This window comes from Trichoderma camerunense (genome assembly GCF_050948025.1).
Source record: "Trichoderma camerunense strain CBS 138272 chromosome Unknown V8C40scaffold_6, whole genome shotgun sequence".
Taxonomy (NCBI): domain Eukaryota; kingdom Fungi; phylum Ascomycota; class Sordariomycetes; order Hypocreales; family Hypocreaceae; genus Trichoderma; species Trichoderma camerunense.
In genome coordinates this window covers 237,432-251,242 of record NW_028145364.1, presented here as the reverse complement: position 1 = coordinate 251,242, position 13,811 = coordinate 237,432, and the positions used below count along the sequence as shown (strand labels likewise).

Sequence of the window (13,811 nt, the reverse complement as noted above, 5' to 3'; positions counted from 1 at the left end):
CAGCGTGGACATGTCATCTTGCTGACCATAAGGCAGTAATAGACTTTACATAACCTCAGCAGAGAGAAAAGCCAAAGCATTAAGCAACTGCAAAATGAAATAAGGTGGAGTCTCAATAAGCAGTAGATTCAGATGGAGTCAGGTGTTCCAACTAATACACATATAAAGGATAAAGTAAAGTTAGAGATAAAGATATAATGAAAAGAATAACAGTGCTACGTAAAGAGATAAAATATTTGCTGTTTTTAATAGCCTTCATTTATAGGATATCTACCTGTACTCAAGGTAATCCATTATGAACTTCAAGTTTCGTCATATTTCGCTCAAGCTCACCCGGAGTAAAAACGAAATAAGTTGAAATCAAATTCCTCCCGTTGAACGGCCGGTTTATTCAGAACTGTTGGCATACACGGAATCTTCCCAAACAGGAATTTCCCTCTTTTGTGTCGCTCGAAGAAGACCTCGGAAGTCTCCAGAGAGTCCAACACAATGTCAGATTCTGTAAGATCAGCGGCTCTCATCCGAAGCTCTTTGAGTTCAGTTGACTCTCCTTGATCATTTTTCATTTCGACGTGGACGTAGTAGACCTTTTCGTCTCTGCTCTTCTCCAGCTCCACTGACTTCCGTACCTTTTCTTCGAGAAGACTCACAAGGCAGAAATCTCTCAGAGAGCTGGTCAAGCTGACAGTTTGCCGGGCAGCGTTCCAAAGCACCCAGCGTTTCTCTGGTACTTTTCCTTTCGCTGGTTTGAGACGGAAGACATATCGAAAGTCGTTTGGAAAGCCATGGTTTGAAGGTGGCGCATAAGCAGGAAGGATATCGAACTTGGTCACAACCTCTTGGTCATAGCCGAGCCTTACCACAGCACGATTGCTGTCTGGGGTAAAGACAAGATATAGACGCTCTTGTAATGGCCCAAGGCTAGTCATAGAAGCTTGAAGAGCTTTGTCGTAAAACCCTATTTGAAGCCAACCATAGACCTCTTCGAGAAGCTTTTCGTTGATGCGAGTCCCCCTACTGTCTCTGTCATTCGAAGGACCGCCATTCGAAGGACTACGCTTCGAAGGACCGTAGTTGCTGCAGATACACGATTCAGTTTAGTCAGAACATATATGAACAATCATTGAAAGTATTAATGATACATAGAAATAAGAAAAGGTAGCAAAAAGACGATTGGGAAATCTTACTGGATAGCAACAGCAGTATCGTGATCTTTATGAGGCATGATTACAGGTGCTCCGCTAAAGCCTTTCTCAGTTCCCATATCATACTCGAGCTGATTAGGTAGGCAAGCAGTGCAATTCCCCTCGCTTGTAACTGCGTCCCATTTTGGCTTTTCTTTGTTGCTCTGATCTGGGCCCTGGTTTTCGTCGTTATTGTCATCATTGTCGTCGGCGTCTTTATAGCCAGTGAGATCAAAACGAGCTTGGTCGAGTACATCAAATCCGAGTTTCAAGGCAAAACCAAAACCTAGATATGGATATTTAAAATTCTTTTTCACTAAAATGACACCAAAATCTGCCTCTTCTTGCTCTTGAGTTGCTTTCTTGGGGTTTCCCCGCTCATCAGTATATTTCTTTTGGTATACAGTTGAGACATAAAACTCAGCAGGATCAGGACTCGTGTTCTTCGAAGATTGATATATCTTTAAGTTTTCCTTTTTCACACCGACAAGGTTATGACCAGCAGTGAGGATGATATGGTGCGTAGGGTGTGGTATGTTGACATAAAAGCCATTCCCTTCTCTATCTTCTCCTATTTTTTGCTCGCATGTCAGGCCTACAAGATCTGATAGATGTGGAAAGAACAAGATCAATGAAGACTTTTATATATAAACGGACCATTCTGCTTGAACTGAAGTCTTACAATCCACCTCTGTCGATCTTGAGTTTTGCTAAGCTTTAGCCTTTCTACTTCTTTGGGGCTTATATCATCGTCCCGGCTGGGATCTATGTCTCCTGGATCTAGTTCAAATCCAGACTCATAAGCTTCAGAATCTGAATCCATAATGTTTCTTGGCGCAGAAAATAAATGAGATTTTGTATGGAAGAAACGCGAATTATCAACAGTCAGTCCTAAGCTCTCAACCAAGGTCACTACTTCTGGAAGAGAAAAAGTAAATTGATACAGAGCCTCAATCATCGGCTTTGGGTGCCAATAGCGGCACAAAAGAGGGGACAGGAATGGTGCGGGCGGTAGTTCAGGCGACATCGGGCATCCATACATAAGAGAGTAATCTTATCACCGAGGCGCCTGATGATTGAACCATTACGCATCACGAGGCTACAAGGTTGCATATGTGCCCCATACTGCCCGGAATCAATTGATACCTTATGGAAGACGCTAGATATTTGTATTTGCAATGATTACGGGTATCAACCCCAATATCTTATAGATAGGATATGCGGGTTGACAGCATCCGATCTACGTGGATCTACGTGGATCAGTACTCGTCATTAAAGAGCCACGTCTGAAAATTTCGACACATTTGTGATTCATAGACTTATTTAATTAATTATCCATATTAATTGATGCCTTAATTGGCCTGTCTTATACGAATTCGTTGAAATGTTGGCAATCGAAGCTCAATCTATGCTGCCCAATAATATTAGTGCCCAACTACGTGTACTCGTATTGTCTACCTATTCTGTCTATATTCAATTTTAGAACGTGTAGAATCTCTAAATACTGTTCTTGAGTATTTTGAATTACCTCCATTCTTATATGTCTCAAGATTTGTTCATGTATTTTACCACATAATACTTCATTCCTGTGGGCAATCGCTCATTGAGCTTTTGCATACTCTTTCAACAACTCTTTATCCTCATCATCCACTTTGATATTGGATTCCTTTGGCATTATAATGCCTTCTAAACCTTTCAGTCATAAAGATTACAGCGTGGGATGGATCTGTGCACTACCAAAAGAGCGAGCAGCGGCCCATGCCATGCTAGACAGAGAACATGACTCTCTTTCGCAACCTGGCCATGATCACAACACCTATACCCTCGGCTCTATCGGCAACCACAATATTGTCATAGCCTGCCTTCCCAGTGGTGAAATCGGGAACAACGCAGCAGCAAACATTGTGACTCAAATGATCAACACGTTCCCATCTATCAAGTTTGGCCTCATGGTCGGGATTGGTGGTGGGATTCCCGCTCGTGTCAGGCTTGGTGATATCGTTGTTAGCAAGCCAAGTGGATCATTCCCTGGAGTTGTCCAGTGGGATCTCGGAAAGTCAGAAAAGCTTGGATTCAAGAGAACTGGAGCGTTGGACCGTCCTCCGAGAATCTTACTCACAGCCCTGGCTAAGCTGGAGGCTTCTCACGACATGCACGACTCTCAGATTCCCAATTATCTAAGGGATATGGCAAAGAACTATCCCAAGCTAGTGGGTAAATATACGTGGTCTCCTCGACTCAGAGATCCAATGCTTGAACCAGACATCAGCGAGGCCAATGCCAGTTTATGGGGAAGCGTATTTGTCTTGATCTTTCAAATACTTCTCGCACTGTACCGGCTCTTATCTGGTCTCCAAAAGCCTGTCAAAAAAAATATGCCCTCAATGTCCGATGAGAAAAGTATTTACGGGGAGCCTAGAGACATAAATATTCATTATGGTTTGATTGCATCTGGAAATCAGGTTGTCAAAGACAGAATCATCCGAGATCGAATCAACCAGAGTCTTGGAGGAGAAGTTCTATGCATTGAGATGGAAGCAGCAGGGTTAATGAATAATTTTCCATGCATTATTATAAGAGGAATTTGCGATTATGCAGATGAAAAAAAGAACAAAGACTGGCAAGAATATGCTGCAGCTTTAGCAGCGGGGTTTACAAAGGAGCTTTTACAACATGTACGCTCAGCGGATGTGGATAGCGAACGCCCTGTAAAGGATATCTTGCAGAAAGGTTAGCTACTTTCCAGTTTTAATTGAGTAGAGAGTTTTTAGTCTAATAATAGATTCACACAGTTGAAGAGGGTGTACTTCATATCGAGCAACTTATGGATAAAAGTGAAGTGACGAAGATCGTTGATTGGCTCACCACAGCCAATTACGGCCAACAGCATGATAAATATTCAGAGACTCACAAGAAAGGAACTAGCTTGTGGATTCTCGAAACAGATGAGTTCCAAAACTGGCTGAACAATAGCAAGCAGAAGTTGCTGTGCCAAGGAATGCCAGGAGCAGGAAAAACGATCATGACATCAGTTGTAGTCGATCATCTGACGAAAACATTCAAGGGAGACTCTGACATCGGTATGGCCTACATTTATTGCACCTTCAAACAACCGAAAAGTGAACAGACCACAAGAAGTCTTCTCTCCAGTGTCCTGAAGCAGCTTGCGGGCGGCCGTGAGACATTCCCAGCTACCACCAGAAGCTTATATGAGCAACACAAGGCAAAACAAACACACGCATCGCAAGAGGAGCTTATAACAGACCTAAAGGCTGTAATAGAGCTCTATTCAAGTGCATTCATCATTATCGACGCTCTTGATGAATGCGACTTGAATGCCATGCATGGCTTTATCTCTGAGCTTTTTATGCTCCAGAAACACTGCAACGTGAATATTTTTGCAACATCAAGATTTATACCCGAAATCACAGAATGGTTTACAAATGTCAAAAGCTCATTTCTAGAAATCCGTGCACTCGCAAGCGATATCGCTATGTACCTGGATATAGAAATGAACCAATCGTCGACAAGTCTTATCAGAAGCAATATAGATCTACAAAAAGATATAAAACGAGAAATTTGCGAAGCGGCTGATGGGATGTAGGTCAACTTCACTGTTGAGACGCTATCAATCACGAGCAGAATGGTATGTATACTAACAATTCAATCCGCCATAGGTTTCTTCTAGCTCAACTCTACCTTCAATTACTTCAAGATAAGATAAATGTTAAAGAAATTCGCCGGGAATTGCAAGCCTTTGGGGCCGATGCCCGAGGTCGAAGTGATGACGAAAAGACAAAGGTGCTGACGCATGCATATGATAAGGCTATTGAAAGGATTAATGAACAAAGTCTCCATATGAGAACCCTTGCGATGAAAGTCTTATTATGGGTTATCTTTGCGAAACGAGCACTTACTACCTCTGAGCTCCGGCACGCATTGGCAACGGAACGAGGAATGACGACATTGGATGATGAAGACCTCTCAGATCTTCGAGATATGGGCCGCGTATGTGTTGGGCTAGTGACAGTTGATGAGAAGAGTGGCATCACTCAGCTGGTGCACTACACAGCCCAGGAATATTTCGAGAACACACAGTCGCATTGGTTCCCTGAAGCGGATTCTGTTCTGCTAGGAGCCTGCATCACCTACCTGTCATTTAAAGACTTCGACAGCGGCTTCTGTACAACGGATGACGAGTTCGAACAACGAGAGGCTCAGTTTCCGCTTTGCAATTACGCCGCTAGCTATTGGGGGGACCATGCTTCAAAAAATGAGCAGCCAGGCGAAGAAATCTTGGAATTCCTCATGCATCCAGCCAAGGTCGACGCATCTGTCCAAGGACGATTAGCTGTGAAGCACTACTCATCTCATGAGGGATATAGCCAAGATGTGCCGCGATGTGTAACTGCACTGCATTTGGCGGCACGATTTGGATTGACCGAGCTGACGAGAGTTCTTCTTGAACAGCACAAATGCAGCCCCAATTCTTGTGACAGTAATGGTCAGTCTCCTTTGTTGTGGGCTACACGAAACGGTCACGAAGATGTTATCATGCTGATGATAGAGGCAAACGCGGACCTTGAAGTCAGAGATAAAGAAGAGGGCGCTACACCACTGATTTGGGCCGCCCGAAAAGGCTATAAGAATGTCGTTACTCTTCTTCTGGAAAGGGGCGGCGAGATCAACGCGAAAGACAATCATGGACGGACACCACTATCACTTGCTGCTCTTCATAAGCATGGATCCATTATGCAACTGCTCCTCAACAAGGGCGGTACCGTTGATGCAAATGACAAAAAGGGCAGCGTGAAACTGCTTGCTAATACCCAGGTGGAGCGCCAAGTAGCTCTTAAGATGCTAAATGAACATTACTTTAACAGTACTTCAGCGGAAGAGGCTGCTGTCAATGAGGCCATGATACTTCACGCCAATGAAACTTGGTCCGAAATTGCTACACAGAAGCTTCGCATGAATGATGGTAACCTTGATGAGATGGATGAACATGGTCGAACACGACTCTCACGGGCCGCAGAGAGCGGAGACAAAGAAATTGTGCAGACGCTATTGGAAACCGGCAATGTGGACATCAATGGCAGAGATGGAGAGCATAAAGAAACGCCACTGATATGGGCCGCAAGGAAAGGCCACAAGGACATTGTCAAGTTACTACTCGACGCTGGCGCAGATGTTAATGCGAAAGAACAAAAGTTGGGGGAAACAGCACTGACATTGGCAATCGAAAACGAACATGAGACAGTTGTTCAAGCTCTCTTGGACAAAGGTGCAGACGTTCACCAAAGGGATTTCTCTGGCCACACACCTCTTTTCACTACTACCTGGCAAAATGGTGGAACTATGATGAAACTGCTACTTGAGAGGGGCGTCGATGTGAATGCAAGGAATGAAGATGAACAGACTCCAATGTTTAGCACATGCGCGTATGGAAGTGTGGAATTGGTAAAGTTACTGCTCGACGCAGGCGCTGATATCGACGCGGTGGACATAAAAGGCGTAACGCCGTTATTTTTCGCAACAGCCTTGCATCAGAAAGACATTATATCGTTGTTGCTTGAGAGAGGCTCTGACATCAATGCGAGGGACGAAGACGGCCGAACGGCAATATACACTGCCATCGGATCTGGTGACAAAGATGTTGTGAATCTGCTGCTTAGCACAAACGCTGTGGACATTTATAACAAAGATGAAAACGGAATGACGCCAATTGATTGGGCTAAAGACAGGGGGAATAGGGATATTGTTCACTTGCTTCATCATCATATAGGAGCAAGTCAGGCAGAATGATCTCATTAGTTTGTGTATAGCCGATGGCTTCATTTGTACAAAATTCAGGAAGGTTACCCAATTAAATATACCTTCTTGTATCTAGATGAACACTTTACACATCTCCGGACGACACCAAGCATTTTTAGAATTTGGAATATATATGAAACTGAATGCTATTTCTCATATATTTAGACAAAGTATAACTACCTGCACACTGTATTCATCTACAACATCAACTCCACCGACCCTGGATGTTCCGAGTCCCAGGTCTTCTCTCTGCACTACTTCGGCATGAGAAGGGCGTACAATAACCTACCAGGAAAAGAACGATTGCGACTACCTAGGCTTAGTCGGCCTTGATAATTGGCTCCATCAATAAAGCTAAGAGCTGTAATGATATGTTAGTACTTGAGACAAGCATTCTAGAAGCCCAGGCGGAGAACAAAATCTACTTACCCACTGCTCCAGTCGATGTTCATTATCTCGAAGGTCCTTCAAAGCATCATCTAAATGCTCTAAGTACATAAATTTGTTAGTACTCGCGATGATCGCATCCATCAAGCTCTCTTCTAGGCAAGAAACTCTGCGTTCTCTTATGGAGAGAAAACTCGCAGGCTGGGTAAGAAGGGCATCTTACGAGTGGTACAGTATAGTACATCGCGTAACGCGGCGTCCGAAGCCAGGCTTCTGATGAATTCTTTGGATGATTCATCATGTCCAATCTGGCTGATTTGAAAACGGACCACTGAATCATGCCATGTCAGATTACATTAATTTTTGTTAGATCTTGTGAGTGGGTGGATATGGCATACCTTTCTTATTGTATTTGTTGGCTTCCAAGAATTTCCCGCATTCTAAAATGACCTCTTTCAAAGTATCCTGTCTCTCATCACTTCCATCCGGTCCGCCGGGACAGCCGTCCGTAAGAATGGAGACTAATACCGGGCGGTCAAATCTTTCTTCCTTTATTGGCCTATAGACGACTTCTTCCAGGATCTTTGCCTTGCAATTTATTCCAATTTCGGTCGGTCCACTATACGGAATATTTAACAGAATCTCGTTGACTAGTTTGCTGCTGGGCTTTGACATGCGCGACTCATTTGGTGCATTGATGAATCGCAGTTCAATGCCAGTGTCTTCCGGGACAAGCCTCGTGGTCAGACTGGTGATCCGCTTGCCAAGGTCGGCCTGAAGCTGGATCCGGTTATCTTGATTCATTGAACCACTATCATCTAATATGAGAACTGTCAATATTATTCGCTGCAAGTTGGAAAAACCTGTGAGCACATACCGCAGTAAAGCACCGGCTGATAAAGTGCGAGACGGGTCAAGTCGCGTACATTGACGGTCGTTTTTGGGTCTTCCTCCATGTCTACGGCTTTTGTGATGACATGATTCAAGAATTTGTCATCTTTGAAGAATTGGTCCAAATGGGCGTCCTTGATATAATTGTGCATCTCTTTTTTGAAGGCCTCCGCACATGCTGCCTTTTCGAGTTTCTCGGCAACGTGCTAAAGGAGATGTTAGCAAACGAACTTATTTTTTTAGAAAGATTGAGGGGAATGTAACATACATGTGGAACCTTTTTGCTTCGCCGGCCCAGCATCTTGAATCTTTTCTTAATAGGGCCAATGAACTTAGAGCTGACCGCCGCAGCTGTCGCACCGACAGCAGCGGTCATCATCAGGAGAGGGTTCTTCCGGTTGGCCCACGCGATAGCGAACATGATAAGAGATGCGATCATCAGGACATCTTTAATGTGAATTTTTTTGTGTTTTTCAGGAGCCAAGAGAGCCAGTAGTTTCTTGTCGTTTCGCTTAGTTGCCAGCGACTCTGCTGATTCTCCCCTTTGGTTTGTCGCTCTCGGATCTGCACCTGCATTCACAAGAGCTTCGATTACGTCCAGATCATCTTCATTCCTGTATCTCTGTACAATGGCATGCAGTGCAGTGTCATTGACGATATGATCTGCTTTATTCACGTCCACTTTGTGAGCAAGAAGCGTCTCGACAATGTCGCCGATATGACCTTTTGTTCTTGCTGCTGCGATCCAGAGAGGCGGACGTGAGCCAGGCACGCCGTCTGGGTTGGCACCATGCGCGAGCAGTAATTTGATGTTATCTTTGCGATTCGCGTGTACAGCTGCACCGAGGGGAGTGTACAAAGTTTTCTCGTCCACTTTGTCAATTTCCTTTTCTTTGCCCTCTAGGTCACTCTTGCTGAGAGCCCCCTTCAGTGCGAGGTCAAATATGGAGGTCATTGTGCATGAGAAAGTAGAACGGCGGGAGGAGTAAATAGTGAGATAGGTAAATGATGTAGGTATGATACTGGTGTGAATTATTCTTAGATTGTGCTCTTGCAAGGAATATGCATTTTATGTATGCGAAGCTTTCTGCTCTACTTATACAGTTTTAGCTTGAACACGGAGCGATATCTCCATCGAGATTCAAACATACAATCGCCAAACCCACCGCATAGGTTGTCTTGAGGCTCTTTGTTATCATACAAACTCATTTATGCCCGATCTTTGCCGCCGTTCATTACGCAATCTTTGGGTATCTACAAGTAAGGGAAAGATTCCATTGCCAGTTGTCTAGCTTAGAGCCGCTTCACAAGTCCATTGAGTCATCGCTAGATGCTTTCTCCACCGTCAGTCGCGATATTGGCTAGATCATATTACCCTCAATGCCCATGCCTTTGATCCGAAACAATATTGGGCATCCGTGATTCCCATGTCGCATCTACTACGAAGTGCTTTGTCATTTGCCAAGAACTTCAGGTCCGTGGAAGTGTTCACACATATAAAGTATGGTTCTTATACAGCGTCATTTACACTTGACGCCTATAGAATTTACTGAAACTACCTTCCGTGCATGATTCGGTATCGTGTCGGCCATGATCAGATAATAGCCACGAGCGGCATAAGAATGATTGGTTATCATGTCATCCTATTTTCGGCTGCGTGAGCATAATTGGCCAATGCCCCATCTTGATATCAGCCGCATTAATTTTTGACCAATCCTCCACTTTCTTTTGAGCCGCATGGTATGAACGCGTCATATGTAAGTCGTATAGATCAGTTGAAGATCCACGAAATACAAGGCCTATTGCCCAAAGTGGATATGTGCTCTTGGTGCTGTACAAAACTATGACATGGAACCAACAGCCTGGGAGCACTCGGCCTGAACTACTGCATGTATGCCCAGCTATTAGCTGTAGCCGCTTAGGCTTCTTTATCTATTACCGGAACGCGTTTTCTTTGTTCTGTGACGTATTCTCCTTGATTCCTTGGCTCGATTCGAAGACTTGGCACGTATCACCATCGTTTGGTACATGTAAGTACATGCAATTGATCACACGCTCATTTACTCCCAATCAGCATCGCCATCAGTAATTCCAGGCCACAATTCCGCAGCATCCGGGGGATCAACGACAAAGATTTATGGCGTTTGACCACAAGACAAAGTAGAGGTCGCTTGAGAGTGCGAGTCCATCCAACGTTTACCATTCTCTCTCTTTAGGCAGGTAACTCAAGTATCATGTAAATGTCTGCTTTCACCTTCTCTTCTTCTTGCCACTTGTGGCTTGGCTTACCGCAGCAGATGCAGTTTTGATGACTGGCTTGTTGCTTTCTTCCGATGTTGAGGGAGTGTAGACGCCTTTTTCATTTATGCTTCCTATGGGACTCACCTTTCCTTCGCCATCGATGCTCACCAGTTGCTCCTTCTTAGTCAAAGCAATGACTTGAAAGTCGGAATCATTCAGTATTCCAAGAATGAAGCTAGTCGCCGGATCATTCGCAAACTCGGTGCCCTTAACAACAACATCTAGTGCATGTTAATAACGTAGAAGTAAGCTAAAAAAAAAAAAAAAAAAAAGAAAGGAGAGGGTCGGCTTGCCGCACCAGTGTAATTGTTTGTTATGACGTCTATGGCTCGCTGGCGAATACAGCCATCCTGGTGAACATAGCTCAAGAACACGGTATTATCCCGAACTTGGGTAAAATGAGGGCTTCCGGGGTGGGAGTCCACAGGAGCAAAGGGCAGAAGTTCCCAATTTCCGCTTTCCTGGATCCTGACCCCTCGGAGATTCCCGGCCTTATCATCAAAGAACACCAGGCTGTCATTGCCATGAACACTTCCACTTAGTTTGCTCAAAGGATGAAGAATAATGTCTTCGTTATTGCTGAACCTGATTTCTCGCCACTCATCCCCCAGTGTGAAACATTTCAGTGCATTGTTTTCTCCCGCACAATAGACGGACCGCTGCAGCAGGGACCATATGTATGTAATTAGTATATACGCTATTTAGTAGGCGTTTCTTTAAGCTCACATTATTATCGCGAGTAACATAAACAGCTGGGGAATTGTGTCGAACTCCTGATCCGATGAGCGTCTCACTGGCCAGTTGGGACCCAACCCATCGTAATTCGCTCAGTTCATTCTTATCTTCGGCGATGATGTAGAAACCAGCTTCGTGAACGCCTGAGACAAAACTACCACCGGCACAAAGGATTCTCACAAGATCCCTGATAGAGAGACTCATCCTGATTTTCACGACGCGAAAGTTTGACAAAGAGTGAAATGGGAAGCATAAAAAATGCAAAGTCTCAAAGTTGCAGTATGCAGATTGCAAGCAGTAAGGGCAAACAGCCCAATAAAAGCTCCAGGCTGCATAACAGTTCAATAAGCACCTGACCCGCACGTAGAGTCTGGGGCTCTGCTTAGCAGTGGCAGCGTGCAGTAAGTGAACAGGGATGCATTGGATCGCTAAAGTATTGGCCGCTTATCGGCTCAGCGTCCATTGAGAGAAATACCCAATACTCGTCAATGGAGAGAATTATGTGCCTGCTGCTACCTTTTCTAGCATTCTTAACCTCGACCATTGTGTCATTGATATAAGGATCCATCTGCATCTAGCGCATGGGTAGTAGATCGATTAGAGAAGCCAATAGGTGTATTAGTGATGCCCACAGGCAAGCTCCGTATAAGCCGTCCATGCAAAACACTATTAGCGCTGTAATATATAAGCTGCTGTACCTATGATCCATGGATATAAAGCAAAGCTCTCTCAAGGCTCTCGATTTAAATATTTGGAAATAAAAGCAAAACCATCTGCTCTACGCTCTCGCGCAAACCACAGAGCCGCGCCAAGAACCACGATGCCAATGGCATATTTTCCTACAATGATTGCAGCCATTCCTGTCTACTTCCAAAGTCGAGCCCATGCGATTTTCCTAATTTCCTTTGTCTCGTTTGTTCTAGGGAATTCGACGTTGGGCTCTTCTCGATCCAGAAACCGGCACAGAGGTCCCCATCCCTCATCGAGGCGATATTCGAGAAGTCGCTCAGGCGGCACCAGCTCGCGGATCTGACGATAGTGTTCAAAATACCTCTCTTTTGCGTTCTTCCGAATTTGATGTACGTCCTGGGCGTTGAAGAAGCCCAGCATCATCTTGCGAATTGTATCACCAGACCTAACACCTGTGATAGGCTCAATGTACGAAAAGATGCGCGCTGGGAGGCTCCATAATGCGTAAATAGCAACATCTTCAACGCTGCGCCACCATCTGTCATAGTCTCGCTCGACAAGGACAACTTTGGCGTCCGGGTACGCCTCAAGCAATTGCAGCGAAAAGAAGGACCCTAAGTCCGTGACGGCATCGCACTCTCCAAACAATTGGTCCCAGTCGGACCGCGTCCAAGGCGGCGGAGGTTTCTTACCAGGGTTCAACACCTCAGGGTAAGTGGCATCGGCGGCTTTCTCTAGCAGGACCCAATCTTGGTTGCGGTCCAGCATTGTCAGCCCATGGTAAACATTTTTGTAGCCAAGGATCTCGTAGGCCTTGGCCATAGACGCAGTGCCAGTGCGGATAAGAGCGAGGTGCAGGATCAAGGGACCGCGAGGAGGATCCATGGCGAACGGAGGTGTGTACTTATGTAGTGCTGTAGCTCGCCCTACAAGGAGTTCGTATAACCAGTCAAGGCGAATGGCTTCCTTTAATACCAAGAGTTCTTAGGTTCCTCAAGATTATCCGTCAGCTGACATGGAATGAGTCTCGTACAGTAGTAGGTCAACACTAGTTCGCAATCCTTCCACCACTAGTATAGACTAGAAGCAATTCGCTATAGTTATGGAATGCCATCATGGAAATATTGAAAGAGAGAAGTGATAACATAGGTATCGCGAAAACTACATACGTTAGCAGATAATAACTCTGCATCTGGTTTGAAGTTCTGATGCTGGACACGTTCGCTCTCGTTCGAATCCGCCTCACAAAAATGAACCAGAGGAGAAGGCCTACATATTGCAATACCTTCTTGTACCTTCACTGAGATGATAAAGTTGGAAGACTGAATAGTTTCTGTCACAAGTTCCCGAACTTAAGGAATTTCTTCTGCATTATCAGCATGTCCAATTGAGAATAGTTCTGGAGGCCGACGCGTTTTCGAGCCTCCTAGTTGCTGATATGGTCGACCCCGCAAGTAGAGAAGGGATAAAATGCGCCTCTTAGACACGCTATATACGCTACACGCTCTTCACGCCCTAAACATATTTGGTGAGATTGGTTCTCTAAGCTTCTGAGGCTTTGCATATTCCTTAGATCCCGCGTCGCCCCTGAGCTACGGCAATCAAATATTGATTGGTAGCTGATAAAACGTTTTCGCATACTCAGGCTCCTGGGAAACAGCAACATATAAAAATGATATACCTTACGATCTCGTAAATACTGATATGTCGAGTCACAGGTAGATTGTTCCTGAGTGCTCATCAGAAACACTGATATTGCAAATGTATCTCTACTTTAATATCTTTTAACCTCTTGCACGGATCGTCCTA

General features: G+C 44.7%; 5 protein-coding genes across 5 annotated transcripts; 1 reads left to right on the top strand and 4 right to left on the bottom strand.

The window, feature by feature from the left end:
* Positions 1–329: 329 nt before the first annotated feature.
* On the bottom strand, positions 330–2,007 carry V8C40DRAFT_264197 (trypsin-like serine peptidase; the record flags this gene model as incomplete). The annotated part of the gene is made up of 3 exons (XM_083219520.1): positions 330–1,077; positions 1,188–1,779; positions 1,842–2,007. 3 exons carry the CDS (start codon positions 2,005–2,007, stop codon positions 330–332), a joined length of 1,506 nt encoding a protein of 501 aa, XP_083074667.1.
* A 730-nt stretch (positions 2,008–2,737) lies between these two features.
* Positions 2,738–6,989, top strand: V8C40DRAFT_286299 (ankyrin repeat-containing domain protein; the record flags this gene model as incomplete). Its single annotated transcript, XM_083222515.1, has 3 exons — positions 2,738–3,914; positions 3,977–4,784; positions 4,862–6,989. The coding sequence occupies exons 1-3, from the start codon at positions 2,864–2,866 to the stop codon at positions 6,987–6,989; spliced, it is 3,987 nt and encodes a 1,328-aa protein (XP_083074666.1). The 5' UTR covers positions 2,738–2,863.
* A 328-nt stretch (positions 6,990–7,317) lies between these two features.
* Positions 7,318–9,231, bottom strand: V8C40DRAFT_264195 (ankyrin repeat domain-containing protein; the record flags this gene model as incomplete). Its single annotated transcript, XM_083219519.1, has 6 exons — positions 7,318–7,359; positions 7,428–7,486; positions 7,609–7,716; positions 7,784–8,203; positions 8,263–8,482; positions 8,545–9,231. 6 exons carry the CDS (start codon positions 9,229–9,231, stop codon positions 7,318–7,320), a joined length of 1,536 nt encoding a protein of 511 aa, XP_083074665.1.
* A 985-nt stretch (positions 9,232–10,216) lies between these two features.
* V8C40DRAFT_240389 (uncharacterized protein) lies at positions 10,217–11,599 on the bottom strand. Its single transcript, XM_083214779.1, has 3 exons — positions 11,304–11,599; positions 10,876–11,236; positions 10,217–10,798 (listed from the first exon to the last, which is right to left on the bottom strand). Exons 1-3 carry the CDS (start codon positions 11,514–11,516, stop codon positions 10,527–10,529), a joined length of 846 nt encoding a protein of 281 aa, XP_083074664.1. The 5' UTR covers positions 11,517–11,599; the 3' UTR covers positions 10,217–10,526.
* A 251-nt stretch (positions 11,600–11,850) lies between these two features.
* V8C40DRAFT_240387 (sulfotransferase family protein) lies at positions 11,851–13,005 on the bottom strand. Its single transcript, XM_083214778.1, has one exon. It carries the CDS (start codon positions 12,885–12,887, stop codon positions 12,177–12,179), a length of 711 nt encoding a protein of 236 aa, XP_083074663.1. The 5' UTR covers positions 12,888–13,005; the 3' UTR covers positions 11,851–12,176.
* Positions 13,006–13,811: the final 806 nt, after the last annotated feature.

What these genes read in the sequence shown, in the direction of transcription:
- V8C40DRAFT_240389 (XM_083214779.1), bottom strand. Translation starts at nt 11,516, where the DNA reads ATGAGTCTCTCTATCAGGGATCTTGTGAGAATCCTTTGTGCCGGTGGT. An exon ending in ATGTTACTCGCGATAATAAT is followed by an intron (nt 11,237 to 11,303) that starts GTGAGCTTAAAG and finishes TCCCTGCTGCAG; the next exon opens with CGGTCCGTCTATTGTGCGGG. An exon ending in CATAACAAACAATTACACTG is followed by an intron (nt 10,799 to 10,875) that starts GTGCGGCAAGCC and finishes AACATGCACTAG; the next exon opens with ATGTTGTTGTTAAGGGCACC.
- V8C40DRAFT_240387 (XM_083214778.1), bottom strand. Translation starts at nt 12,887, where the DNA reads ATGGATCCTCCTCGCGGTCCCTTGATCCTGCACCTCGCTCTTATCCGC.